Raw genomic sequence first — 13324 nt, forward strand, 5'->3', positions numbered from 1 at the left:
CCCCCCAAAAAAAAAAAAAAAAAACTAAGGGCATTTTAATATTCCTCCTGCCAAAGTAGAAAGGCAAAAATTTTGCAATAAAGGATAGTTACTACCAGGAAATTTTATCCCAAGATAGATGCAGTTGCATTCATGTGGTCTCTCTTTTTCTGTCATTCCAAGTCATGCCACTCTCTCTACCACCATTTTGTTATCAGCACATGTTTGGTGACAGTGGTATTAGATAAGACCACCTTAAGAATGTGAAAAGACAGGAGGCTGAGGCAGGAGGATCACTTGAACCCAGTAGTTTGAGGTTGCTGTGAGCAGGCTGATCTGAGAAGAGACACTAAAAAAGGGGCTTCAAGGAGGGTGGGAGGAAAACCTGACCTGCTGAACCAGGAAGTCTGGAGGGCCTATAAGAGTGTGGGATGAAGTAACCTAGGTAACCAGTGACCAATAGAGAGATACAGTCAGTGACCAATAGAAAAGAGCAATATTGCCTGGCCGGGTAGAGAGGCCAATTTCCAACAGAGTATAGCCCTGTAGGCCCTTGCTTTTCCCACTATCACACTTTCTCCTTCATGAGAGGGTCCCACTTCCAACTCTCTTTGGAAGTACTCTAAACTTTCTCTTTGTTCTTCCTAAATAAAAATCTCTCTTTGTTACTCTGAAAGTTGTGTATGTTCCTCTTGCTCTGTATCCACACTGCCTGTGCCACTCCAGTTTTAGTTTTGGTTTCCACCCACTTTTGCTTTCTTCTCTCTGTGCTTCAGTTGAACTTTCTAACTCATGGAGTAATTGAACCAGGTCAAGTGAGTTGGGAAACAGGGACCTCCGACCCTACAGCACTCTAGCCTGGACAACAGAGTGGGACTCTGTCTTAAAAAAAAGAAAGGAAACTTTTTAACAATCTCTCTCAGGAACAGAAGAACAATACTGCATGTACTCACTTATAAGTGGGAGGTAAACAATGGGTCTACATGGTCAGGAGAGTATGATGGACTTTGGAGACTCAGGTGGGGGTACATGGTCACACAGAGGAGTCCTCAGTAATGGACTTTGATGTCTGAGAGGGAGATGAAGGATCAAAAATTACCTATCGGGTATAATATACACCATTCCGGCAATGGGTATGCTGAAAGCCCCGACTTCACCACTGTATAATTCTCCCATGTAACAAAGAATTACTTGTAACCCCTAAATCTGTTGAAATTAAAAAAAGAAAAACTATTTGGCTGAAATCTCCTCAGTAATTTTAGTTCCTGGTTCTAGATCTCTTTTAAAGTAACAAATGAAATATTAATATCCCATATACATACAACTGTGCCTTGGGTATTTAAGAAGATCCTACTTCTCTAAACCTCTTAAACGTTACCAGCTTTTCATCGCTTTCCTAAACACCTTATCCTCTAGGTTTTCTGCCATTTGAATACTATAACTTCTCATTTCTCTTAGTTACTGGTTGTCATTGTTTACATAAAGTTCTGCCTCACTCTAGTATATAGATTACAACAGAACTTCCTGTCTTGCTTGCCCTGAACATCATATATCTGATAATGTACCCTAAAATTATAGTAATTATACTAAGGCTTTTGGGATTGTGCATGGGATCATAGCTCTTAGCTAGCTCAATTTTACAGATAACTCTTTTTACCTATCCCTGCCTTATGAATTGTTCCTCAGGCCAGATCTCCCCTGCCCTTACAAGTGGCGTTTTGATAGTACACATGGAGGTCTTTATGTTTATCCCTGTTACAGTTAAATTTGCCAGTTGTAGCCTGCACTTTTTACTTACCAAGTTATTGAAAACCCCAGAGTTTGTCAGTAAAGAATTTAAACATCTTTTACAATTACACAGCCTGTTTCCTTATCTTAAAAATTGCGGAATAATACTTTATGGGTTAGTTTTAAAGTTCATGTGAAACATTTATGTAGTCATTCTTTTTAAAAAATCTTCTTAATTTGAATTTTTTAATCTGAAATTTTTATGGGTACATAATAGTTATATACACTTATTCTCTATTTTAACAATTACTACATGACAACTGCTAGGGATAAAACATAATCTATTGTTGACAATATCAGATAAATAAAATGTTGTACAGTTCCTGACCTCAGCTAACTTACAAGGTTATATTCTGGTTTGTGATACAATGTTTCATATTTTTTTTTTAAATAAAAGCAGAGGGATAATTAATAATTCATTGTGGTCATGTAAACATATCAATCAGAAAGTAATATATTTCCTGCCAAATTAGTAATACAAATACTAGTTCTTTACAGCTGAGTGTTGGTTTGTAAAATATTATAGTAGGAAGCCATGTTTGAAGCCTGTGTCCCTAGAAAAAGCACTGAAATGATTTGTAACCAATATTCAAGGACTTTACCTCTGAAACCTTGAGCATTATAAGATGAAGTCTATTTTTTTTAAAAGGGGTTCTAGGAAATGAAGTTAGCTTTGTTAAATTTGTTATTAATATCAGCTCGTCTTTTTCAAACAACTATTTTTAATTCCCCAGGTTGGAATTTCCCACTGACTTACTGGCTTCTTTACTATTTTGTAGAGATAGAGTTGCTATTACCCAGTCTGGTCTTGAATTCCTGTCCTCAAGCAATCCTCCTACCTTGGCCTCCCAGAATGTTAGGATTAGAGGCATGATCCACTACAACCGGCTCAGTTTTCTAATTGTGAATTGGATTAAATGTAAAGAGTTTGCTGTGAGAAACTTTTTATAAAAGAGAAATAGCCTAAAGATTTATTTATCTCTGAAGTATATCTGAGTGATCTTGTTTTAGACTCTCAATTAAATCTTTCTGATACTGAACATTAACAGATTCCTAGTATATCTAAAGCCCTTTTTAAAATTCAACACAAAATGTTTATTCAGCATTCACTATATCGGACATTACATTGGTTTCTTTCATGCTTTATGTGGTAATTAAATTATTTTTAATCATGAACCCGAAGTATCATTTCATTTGGTCAAAGTGGAAAAATAAAATTCTAGCCCAGATTTTCTGTAGAACTGCTTTGGGGAGGGTATGCCATTGACTGGCGGTGTAACCGTGAATGAAATAAATGATGTGAAATGAAGGATTGAGTTAAGGTATAAAAATTAGATAGTCTTCTTTTGTTTTTAGAAGAAAGTATAGCACTAATTAATAGAGAATGTATTTGGTTTAGGAAATTCTGAGCAGGAAAACTGACCATAGCTGTTGTCCTTTATTTTGCATTGGCTTGATTTTTAATTGGTTTGGTGTATTCATATATGATTTCTTTGGGAAGCAACAAAACATTAAAAATCAAATTAGTAAAATTCCTTGTTTCCTGGCGTCAAAGAATAATTTCTTCCTGCCATATCTATAAGGTTTTTCCAGCCTCTAATTTTTCCTCCAGGATAAGGGAAGAAATGAGTGTGTAACTATTAAGTGAAGTGAATGTATCAGAAACCTAGAGCGGTTGGAATCTTTGGACAAACACTGTGTAAGCTCTAAATATGATTAATCTTCCTGAGAACAACAAACCATTTTTCTCCATTTCATACTAATTAGAAAGTGAATACTTTAGGTAGAAAAATATAAATGTGAGTACAATGCTATTAACTTTAGTATGGAAAGCCTGTACCATTACGTAGTTTCCTGAACTATGTAACTTTCATCTTCTGGAGCATTGTTAGTAATAATTTTGAAGTCATTAGATTTTCCTGACAGAACTGAGAAAGTTGTTACAGGATTCTTTTTCTTAGCTGGCTCTGTTGAATTCTGCTTGCTGATCTAGATGGTTAAGAAATAGGGTAAATATAACCCAAATTGGGGCTACTTCAAGGTAAGTGTGATTTATTTTTGTTCCTGTAAAATCTATAATAAGCGGTTCTCCTAAATCTTGTGTTTCTATTTCATTTCTTAAGCAGTATTTGGCATATTGTAACCTGACATAATTGTGTTTCAATATACAAATAGTGTGGATTATAAAATTTCAAATTACAATCATGAGTGTTAAGATAGGAAGATACGTAGGTTGTAGGCATTGAGCCAGGCTGTGAGGGAGATCCCAGCAAAGCTCAGCACGAGAAGCATCAGTGCCTGGGGATGTGTGATTTCCTTACCTCATCTATCAGGTTCCCTGATTAGGTTAGCTTCCTTCCTGGGAGAAGTGACACATTTTTCCAGAGAGAGGCAAGCAAGGGGAAACCTTCCCGTGGAAGGCCAGACACCATCAGCATGGAAGTAATTTGACTTTAACCTGGAGAAGAATTTTCGGCCCATGGACATGAGCAGTATGGAGGATGTGAATGGAGCTTAATTACTTAGGGCTCGAGTTGACTCTGGTTTTTATTGTGATAAAATATACATAACGTTAAAGTTTACCATTTTAGACACTTTTAAAGTATACAATTCAGTGGCATTAAGTACATTCTCATTGTTTTGCAACCATTCCCACCATCCATTTCCAGACGGTTTTTATCTTCCTAAACTGGAGCTCTTAAACAGTAGCTCCCTAAATTCCCCTTCCCCCAGCACCTGACAAGCACCATCCGACTTCCCTTCTATAAGAATTTGGCGTCTATAGTACCTAAAGTTGAGTGTCATAGAGCAGTTGTCCTTCAGTGACTGGCTTATTTCACTTAGTCTAATATTTGCAAGATTTATTTATGCTGTACCCTGTAATACAATTTTATTCCTTTTTAAGACAGTAATATCCATTGTATGTATAAACCATATTTTATTTATATATTCATATCTGTTGATGAAGTTCTTTTTTTCGAGACAGCGTCTCACTGTGTCGCCCACGGCAAAGTGCTGTGGTGTCACAGCTCACAGCAATCTTGGGCTTAAGTGATTCTCTTGCCTCAGCCTCCTGAGTAGCTGGGATTACAGCGCCCAGCTATTTTTAGAGATGAGGTCTTGCTCTGGCTCAGGCTGGTCTCGAACCTGTGAGCTCCGGCAATCACCCTCTTCAGCCTCCCAGAGTGCCAGGATTACAGGTGTGAGCCACTGCGCCCGGCCCTCACACTTTTGTTGCTTCTACCTTTTGGTGACCATTACTTCTAAACCACTCATTATATATCTATTATGGAAAAGTATTTGAGCTTTTGACAGGAACTTGTCTATAAGATCACATATGGTGTTGCCAATGTCCCTTCCCAGTGAATGGAGAGTTCATTCATTCACAGAAGTGTGAGTGCCTGTAGCACGCCCCACGCTGGGTGCTGTATTGTGGCAATGCACATGGGCAGACACGACCCCAGCCATGGTGGAGATGCAAGTGAAGTGGAGGAAGCAGACACCAGCTGCTTAAATAATTTCATGCCTAATTGTAAAACCCTGATTGTCATAAATCAGTGCTTAAGAGAAGAAAAGTGAGGGTATTTTACCAATATACTTTCTGGGAGTTGATCAAAAAAGGGGGGTAGGAGAAAAGTTTTTGAGGAAATAATAAGGAAGAGCAGCCCAGGCACTTTGCAGTGCAGAGAATGAGCATGAGGTGAGCGGTGTGAGTCTGGGAAAGGCGTCAACCTCCCAGCTTCCCTGGCTTCCCAGTGCTCCTGGCACAAAGACGAGAACCCTTATACTGAGAGTGGGAAGCCAGGGAAGAGTTTTAATTTGTAAAAGGGGGTCAGTGAGTGAGGGTAAGATGATCAGATACTAACTTTTAAAGATCTCAGGAGCTAGTACGATAAATAAGTGAGGTGGATGGAATTAAAATGGAGTTCAGACAGTTTATTAAGGAAACTTTTACAGTTCTCAAGGCAAAGATTAATGTTTGGAGTGGGAGGATAGTGGCAGAGATGAAAAGAAACCTAACTTTGAGAAACATTGGAGAAATTAATAAGCAGACATTGTGGTGGATTGGTCCTGGAGAAAGGGGTTGAGGTGAATTCCTAGATGTATAGATTGTATGACCAGGTCACTATGGTTCTTCATTTGAGTAGCGCGTGGGACAAAGAAATGATGAAAGCCAAACTAGATTCTGGAGAGATTTGATTGTGAAGTGGGGGAAGAGGTGTGGTCACTGGAAAACATGGGGTCTAGGGAATGTTGCTGGTCCTGCTGTGTTTTGCAGTGGAAGAGACCTGCACATTGAAAAGCTGGTGGGGAGGACCTCTGGTTGTGGGAGAGAGGTTATATTCATGTGGATAACAAGGATGATGGGTAATATAAAAAGTTTAAGAAAGGGTTTGAGGTGTGTGGGGAGAAGCAGGACCCAACATAGTGATGTTGGAGGGGGATGGTCAGCTTTAGATATGAGGAGAAAGAAGGAAAGAGAATAGGGTGGGTGCAGTCTTAGGTAGATAGCCAAGAAATACAAGTTATCAAGCATAGTCAGTTCCAAAGTCAGTTATTAAAAATGCAAATTTTCTATATCTGTTTTCTATTACATATGCCATATATAGATCCAGTTGCAAGAAACTGACCCATGCTTCAGAGTTGAAACACCCTTATTCTGTGTTAACTATAACGCAGTCTTTTCAAATAACCTACATGCCTCGGTGAAATCAAGAGTTTCTGATAGAATAAAGTATCCTCATTTAATTTCAACTGTCTACCTTTAGAAGTTTGGTTGATTAGAAAAAAAATCAAGACCTGGTTGGGTTTATTTCTATGTTATTTGCAAGGCAGTAGTACATTTGTATGTGTGTATGTGGGTGTTTGTGAAAATCACATCTTCTGGATTTTTATAAAGCCTGTCAAGTATGCATTTTATAAATTTTTGCTAGATACTTATTTACTATAGCATGGTAGTATTTGAGGGTAGGGTAGAGGTCAGACAGATTCCTTTATCTTCACCTTCGTGAAAAATCATGTTTTAGTTCAAAGCTGTTCAAGTAAGTCCTTGGTCTATTTTCCCACCCTGTCTTCAGTGATATTATTTGGAGTCAGCAATCAATGGATTCCATCCCTCTGAGACTTGCTTAACCTACAGCCGCTGATATGAATACAGGCAAGAGCTTGTTACTTTATCTGAATTGTCCATTGCTACCTTAATGACTGAAATGGTTAAGTAGAGGAGGGGGCGAGCCTTAAGGAATGTGTGTGCCATTTGAGCTGAATATTTCAGTGTATATGGGGAGAGGGAGGGAGAGAGAGAAATCCACTTACATCACTAGAACTGCATTGAGTGTGAGCCTTGCAGGTTAAGAGACAGACTACAGTGTCTTGCTTTCTGCAGGAAGCAGCAATGCCGTTTGTTTCCTAAGAGGAATTTTTTATTTAGAAAAGGAAGCTTTCTCTCTACCCAGGAAATGGCTTTCCTTGTGCGTTGCTATGCCAACTGCCTGCAGCCATGGTCCTCCAAAGTAAGCACAATAATGTAATTATATTGGTGTATTGCATTCAGACTCATGATTCTTGAGATTGTGTGTGTGCATGTGCTGTGTCTCTGTTAGTGACTCTCTTGCTAGCAGGCATGCTCGTGTTGAGTGTGAGGGACAGACATCATTAAATTAAATGTCCATCAGTGTCATGCTGCTAAGATTAATTGTGCAAACTTGGTTAGTGGAGTGGGACAGAGATCACTGGTCACCACTCTGTCAGCATCATTAGCAGCTAGGGAGGAGGTCCCGATTCACACGCTCTGCCCTGATTTTTTTTTCTTCCTTTCTCTTTCTTTTTCTCTTGGTTGGAGGGGTCTGTATGTGTGATTGCAAATGAAACAAGGGTGTTAACAATGCTCGGCTGAATGCGAGAGCCTAGTTCTTACACCACCCTGACTAATATAATTCTGTATTAAGCCTTTTTGAGGGGAGTCTGTGTGCAGTCAGCCATTTTAGCTTTTTTCCTTTTCTTTTCTTTTCTTTTTTTTTTCCTCCTTTCCTTTTGCCTCTTGTTCTTCATTCTCAGAAATGATCTTGTTTCCTTGGGAGACTGAGAACTGGACGAGGTTTTCTCGGTCTTGTCATAGCCTGAGATGGTTAGAGTTTCAATGTTATAAAAATGGAGACGAACACCGTTGTTCGGATTCCTTTTCTGGTCTACAAGTGTGAAGGGTTTTTAAGCTTACCAGTAGTGACACTTTAAGCTGCAGCTTGGTTTTCCCTCCTCCCTCTTTTTTTTTTTTTTTTCCTCTCCCTTTCTTTCTTTTTCTTTTAATTTAATGCTGTAGAGGGTGACTTGCCATCGTGAGAGCTTGGTACATGATGTGTAAATTCAGTTCAGCATATGTTTCTTCATTATGAAACCACTAGCAATCCCAGCTAACCATGGAGTTATGGGCCAGCAGGAGAAACACTCAGTAAGTATCACAAATGCTGCTTGTGCTTTGATAGCACGTCATAGAGAACTGCTTTAAAATGGGAATTGTTGCTCTTTCTCTTCAGGGAAATCAGTTTTTTAGAGGATATAATAGTCTTCTTGGAGGAGGGGAGGGTAAATTACAACTGATTTGTTCTTCCAGTTTTGTCGTAATTAAAAAATATTTTTAAATGAGTCCAATAATTCTTTTAAAGCAAAATCACTAACATCGACAAATATTGGGCAGCTGATTTTTATAATCAGAAACTAAAGCTTTTTAATGATTCAGCTTTAACTTTGCACTTGAATAGTTTTTTTAAAAATGTGGGGGGTTTTTTTTGTAGTTGAATTTACTGACAGATCACGAGAAAGGTTATTGAGAACAGGAATAATCTGTAGTGAGGCATTCACATGTAGGTTTGAGGGGAAGGGGGGCTTTGGCTATTGATTTGGTAATAAAGCAATCAGGGGAACTCATCTGACTTCTTAATATACACTCATCAGTGATGAGAACATGGAATTTTTTTTAGTACCATGAAAAAAAATTATTGCTTCTTTATAATTGATCCCATGAGTCAGCTATGCATTTGTCATGCTGAAATCCCCTGGGCAGCTACCGCTGTCACTGAGAAACACTTTTCTATGCCTCACCCCATGTCAGAGCCTCCTGTTTCCAGGAATGTGAGTTCTCACACTGCTACTTTTATATCACCATGTTGGGAGTTTTCTGCCATCACACTAATTCACATGATTGATATGTGTGAAAGTGTGTGTGTGTGTGTGTGTATATATGTGTGTGTGTGTGTATGTGTGTATATATATATGCACACATAAGTGTTTTAAATATGCAGAATGAAAGTACATCAATTAAGGCAGCTTACATAGTAGACCAAGTGTTTTTGAAATGTCTGCTTCTATATGCTAGCATCTAACAGGTTATTATAGTATAGGATTTTTCTTTTATGTATTCTGAAAGAATGAGATGTTAAACTTTAAAAATGGACATAAGTCGCTAAGGCTTTGTAAATTTATAAATAGCAGGCCATGAATTTAGAGCGTTTAGATGTGTAGGTGAATGAACATAATTTGGTTTTGTTCTTCCTTATGAACAAAATTATTAACTAAATCTGAGGTTTTCTTAGATGAAACGACTATTAAGGTATCATGTCACCTTATGAATGAAACGAGGTGTTTTAAGGCAATAGCTGCGTTGGAAGCATGTTGTGATTCTGTGCTTAGAGCCCAGCCCCTCATAATGAGGTCCTTGTGGTACCTCACTAATTAAATCTCTTCGGATCAGATCCAAAAGAAGACCAATCTCAAACTTAACCTCACTACCAGGAGACGTTGTTATAGAGAAGTTCCTTTGTAGTTTGATTTTATTACCAGAGCCCTTGAAATTATGCTCCTCTGTAGTCATGATTTTTCCAAGCAGAAGATAAGAGTATAAGTTAAACTGTACTTGAGGACCCTTAGAACAAATTTTAAAACATAGGCTCTTTATGTTCTTCATAGATCCTTTTCCTGTAATAGAAGGAAGAGGTATTTAACAATAATAATGAAAAAGAAAACTGTTAAAACTACTTACTGGTAGGGAGAGGAAAATGTGTTATTAAATTTGTGAAACCAGACCACCGGTTGGGTCAGATAATACCAAATGGTACTATTTTTATTTTGTAAGCATATCTGTTTCCCAACAAGTGCTTTATGTTTTACTAACATTTAGTGTAATCCTATGACAGCATTTAACACTGGCCACAAAGTAACTTCAGATCGAGCAATTTATAGAAATGTGAGCAGTATTTCTCATGATACTTTTGTGAGAAATTAAAATACCAGAATTTGTCGCCTCAGAATATCATTTGCAGCGGAGTTGGAAGCTTATGATAGATGTATCCCCATCTTGCCATATCCTTATTGACTGATGATCCTTTGTTTAGCTAGACTTTGCCATTTAATAATCAGACCTTTCAAATATTAATTAAATGCAAGGAATTTATTCACATAATAGGTGACTCAGTAAAACAGTTGTTGGACAAAAATAAACGAGAACTTATTTCAGCCTATGAGGCTTTATGAGAATAGTGTCAGTGCTAATTTCAAATGAATAAAATTTACTAAATTCACAAATACTTTTATTTTTGCTTCTTTCTAAACATTTTGGCTTTTTAAGTAGCTTTGCTTTATTAACTATAGAAAAAATCAAAACTATGACGTTGGGGAGGCCATTTTTTTTTTAAAGCTACAGTTGGGAACAAGTCATAAACTCAGTTATCTCACTTTGTCAGACTCTTTCAGCTCTTTTATGGGCTTTTATTCTTTTTATTTGTCCATCCTCTTTGGCAATTTGCATACAGGTTTTTATCCTTTATTCATTTTCTATCCTGTGCATATTTCAGTTGCTGGCACAAAATAGATACACAACAAATATGGCTGAATTTCTCATTTAATTGAATTAATTGGATTGATGAAGTGTCATTTAACCGCTTCAAAATCCCTTACATTTTACTTCTTCTTCTTTTTTTTTTTTTTTAAGAGACAGGGTCTCACTTTATCACTCTCAGTAGAGTGCTGTGGTATCACAGCTCACAGCAACCTCCAGTTCTTGGGCTTAGGTGGTTCTCTTGCCTCAGCCTCCCGAGTAGCTGGGACTACAGGCAGCTGCCACAGTGCCCGGCTATTTTTTGTTGCAGTTTGGTCAGGGCTGGGTTTGAACCTGCCACCTTCAGTATATGGGGCCGGCGCTCTACTTACTGAGCCACGGGTGCTGCCCGTTAAATTTTACTTCTTGTACCTCCTTCCCGTCCCTATTCTAGATGGTCAGTTGATAACATAATAATAAAATGGATGTCTGTGTAGTATGAGAAACATACCCAACCCTGGACTGTATTTTTGTAGTCATGTAGGCTTTTTATTTAATCTTCAGAGGAATCTTACGATTTTTGTGAGTGTAAAAATCTAAGAATCCTGTGGGTTTTTGGAAAATAAGAGGAGCTTATCAACATTTCAACAATGTATTACGAAACTGCATTTTTCAAGACTTCTGAACCATCAGTTGTACAGACTATTAACATGTGTTAGATGAAAAAGTTTTGTAGGCTAAATAAGTTAGGGAAAATGTTGGGATGACATTTAAAGTCTCATTATTCAATTTATCAACTATTTTATTCTTTTACCAGGGAATCCCTCTCTTCACATTTTGCCTAGCTAAGATGCCTTTGGAAAGTCTATTATGTAGGGTAGCTTTGAAACTTTGTAATTTTTTTTTTTTTTTTCAAGAATTCATTCTGTTGCCCTGGCTGGAGTGTTGTAGAATCAGCCCAGCTCACAGCATTCTCAAACTCCTGGGTTCAAGCAATCCTCATGCCTCAGCCTCCCAAGCAACTGGGACTACTAGGACTACAGGCACCCCTTATAATGCCCAACTAATTTTTCTGTTTTTAATAGAGATGGGGTTTCACTCTTTTTTTTATTTTTGGAGACAGGTCTTACTTTGTTGCCCTCGGTAGAGTGCTGCGGTGTCACAGCTCACAGTAACCTCCAGCTCTTGGGCTTAGGCAATTCTCTTGCCTCAGCCTCCCGAGTAGCTTAGGACTACAGGTGCCCACCACAACACCTGGCTATTTTTTTGTTACAGTTTGACCAAGGCTGGATTCAAACCCACCACCCTCGATATATGGGGCTGAGCCACAGGCGCTGCCCAGGGTTTCACTCGTGATCAGGCTGTTCTCAAAACTCGTGAGCTTCAAGGGATCCCCCTGCTTTGGCCTTCCAGAATGCTAGGATTACAGGCATGAGCCACTGCACCCAGTTGAAATCTTATAAATTTTTAAAGTACATGAATTTTAAATGGATAACCTGTTTTACATTTTTATAGAAATTCATTCATACTTTGAATCACACCTTAAGTCATAATTAAATAATAATAAAAATAGTGATATACATAAGAAAGTACTTCACTTAAGTGTAGGAAATAAATTGCAATAGCTATGATTTCCTGAGCATTTAATGTATGTCAGACACTATGTTACGTATCATCTGACTTAATTCTTATAACTACCCTCTGAAGAAAATATATTATCACCTTCTAAGATATGAGAAATTGGAATTAAAAAGAATTCTTTCTGGGTACATAATACTAGTCAACAGTAGAGCCATCATTGGAAGCTACATTTGTCTGATTTCATAACCATTGCTTTAACCGCAAATTTGTACTACCTCCCCTTATGTGGTCGAATTTACTGTACATTTGACCACATAAGGGTCGGTGGTACAAGTTTGCGGTTAAAGCAATGGTTAGTAGACTGTGTAGTTATGAGAGCTGGTCTTAGCTAGTGGAATTCACAACTTGAGAAAAAGTGGTTGTTTCTGCCCCATTTACTCTCTCTTTCCTGGCATGTGTGGCATTCCAAGCACTGTTAATATGAAACAGCATCAATATCATGATCAGATTATTTTTATACAACTTTCTACTGCTTGGCTTGATCAATAACACATCTACCCATTTTAAATTATCTCAAGACTTGAATTGAAATGATCAGGACAGATACCATGTAGCCCAGTCTCCTCCTTCCACTTTTCTGTATCTGGCCCCATCATCATAGACACTTTTGTTTTTGCTGCTCAACTCTGTTAAATATTGGCCATGTGTGGTGTCCACACCTGTAATCCCAACATTTGGAGAGGCCAAGGCGGGAGGATCATTTGAGCCCAGGAGTTTGAGGTTGCAGTGAGCTGTGGTGATGGCCTGGACTCTAGCCTGGGCAAGAGAGCAAATAAGACCTTGTCTCAAAATAATGAAAACAAAAAAAAACACCTCTGAGTCTCAAACCACCACCACTGCGTTGGGTCAGAAGCACGTAGCTTTGCTGTTGCGTCTGCCCCACGTTCTGCCCTAGTGAACGCTGACTGTGTTGCGGAGCACAGCGTCAATCCATGATCACCTCGCTCATGATCACTGCCTGTGACTCGTTTGTAGCCATAAATATCAATTTCGTCATTTTGTAAGCCTTTTAACCAAGAAAGATGTAATATAACTTAACAACGTTGGCTAAATCCCTGTTGGTCACTAGTTCTGTATAGTCTACATTCTCTCTCTCTCTCTCTCTCT

At 38.3% G+C, this 13324-nt stretch overlaps 1 protein-coding gene across 14 annotated transcripts in view; it reads left to right on the forward strand.

Moving 5' to 3' along the window:
- The window catches only part of RAPGEF2 (Rap guanine nucleotide exchange factor 2), a 291756-nt gene that overhangs the window by 182327 nt on the left and 96105 nt on the right, over nucleotides 1-13324 (forward strand). For 3 of the 14 annotated variants that reach the window (XM_023516037.1, XM_023516038.1, XM_023516039.1), the window contains exon 1: nucleotides 4989-8215. The exons of 10 other annotated variants lie outside the window; for them this stretch is intronic. In XM_023516037.1, the coding sequence (XP_023371805.1) occupies nucleotides 8156-8215 (60 nt within the window). In that variant the 5' untranslated portion in view covers nucleotides 4989-8155. Of the gene's footprint in view, nucleotides 1-4988; nucleotides 8216-13324 lie in introns of those variants that run through there. One more of the 14 variants, XM_012808134.2, reaches the window with a different exon arrangement.

The sequence above is a fragment of the Otolemur garnettii genome, unplaced genomic scaffold (genome assembly GCF_000181295.1).
Source record: "Otolemur garnettii isolate 467f Iridium unplaced genomic scaffold, OtoGar3 scaffold00085, whole genome shotgun sequence".
Taxonomy (NCBI): domain Eukaryota; kingdom Metazoa; phylum Chordata; class Mammalia; order Primates; family Galagidae; genus Otolemur; species Otolemur garnettii.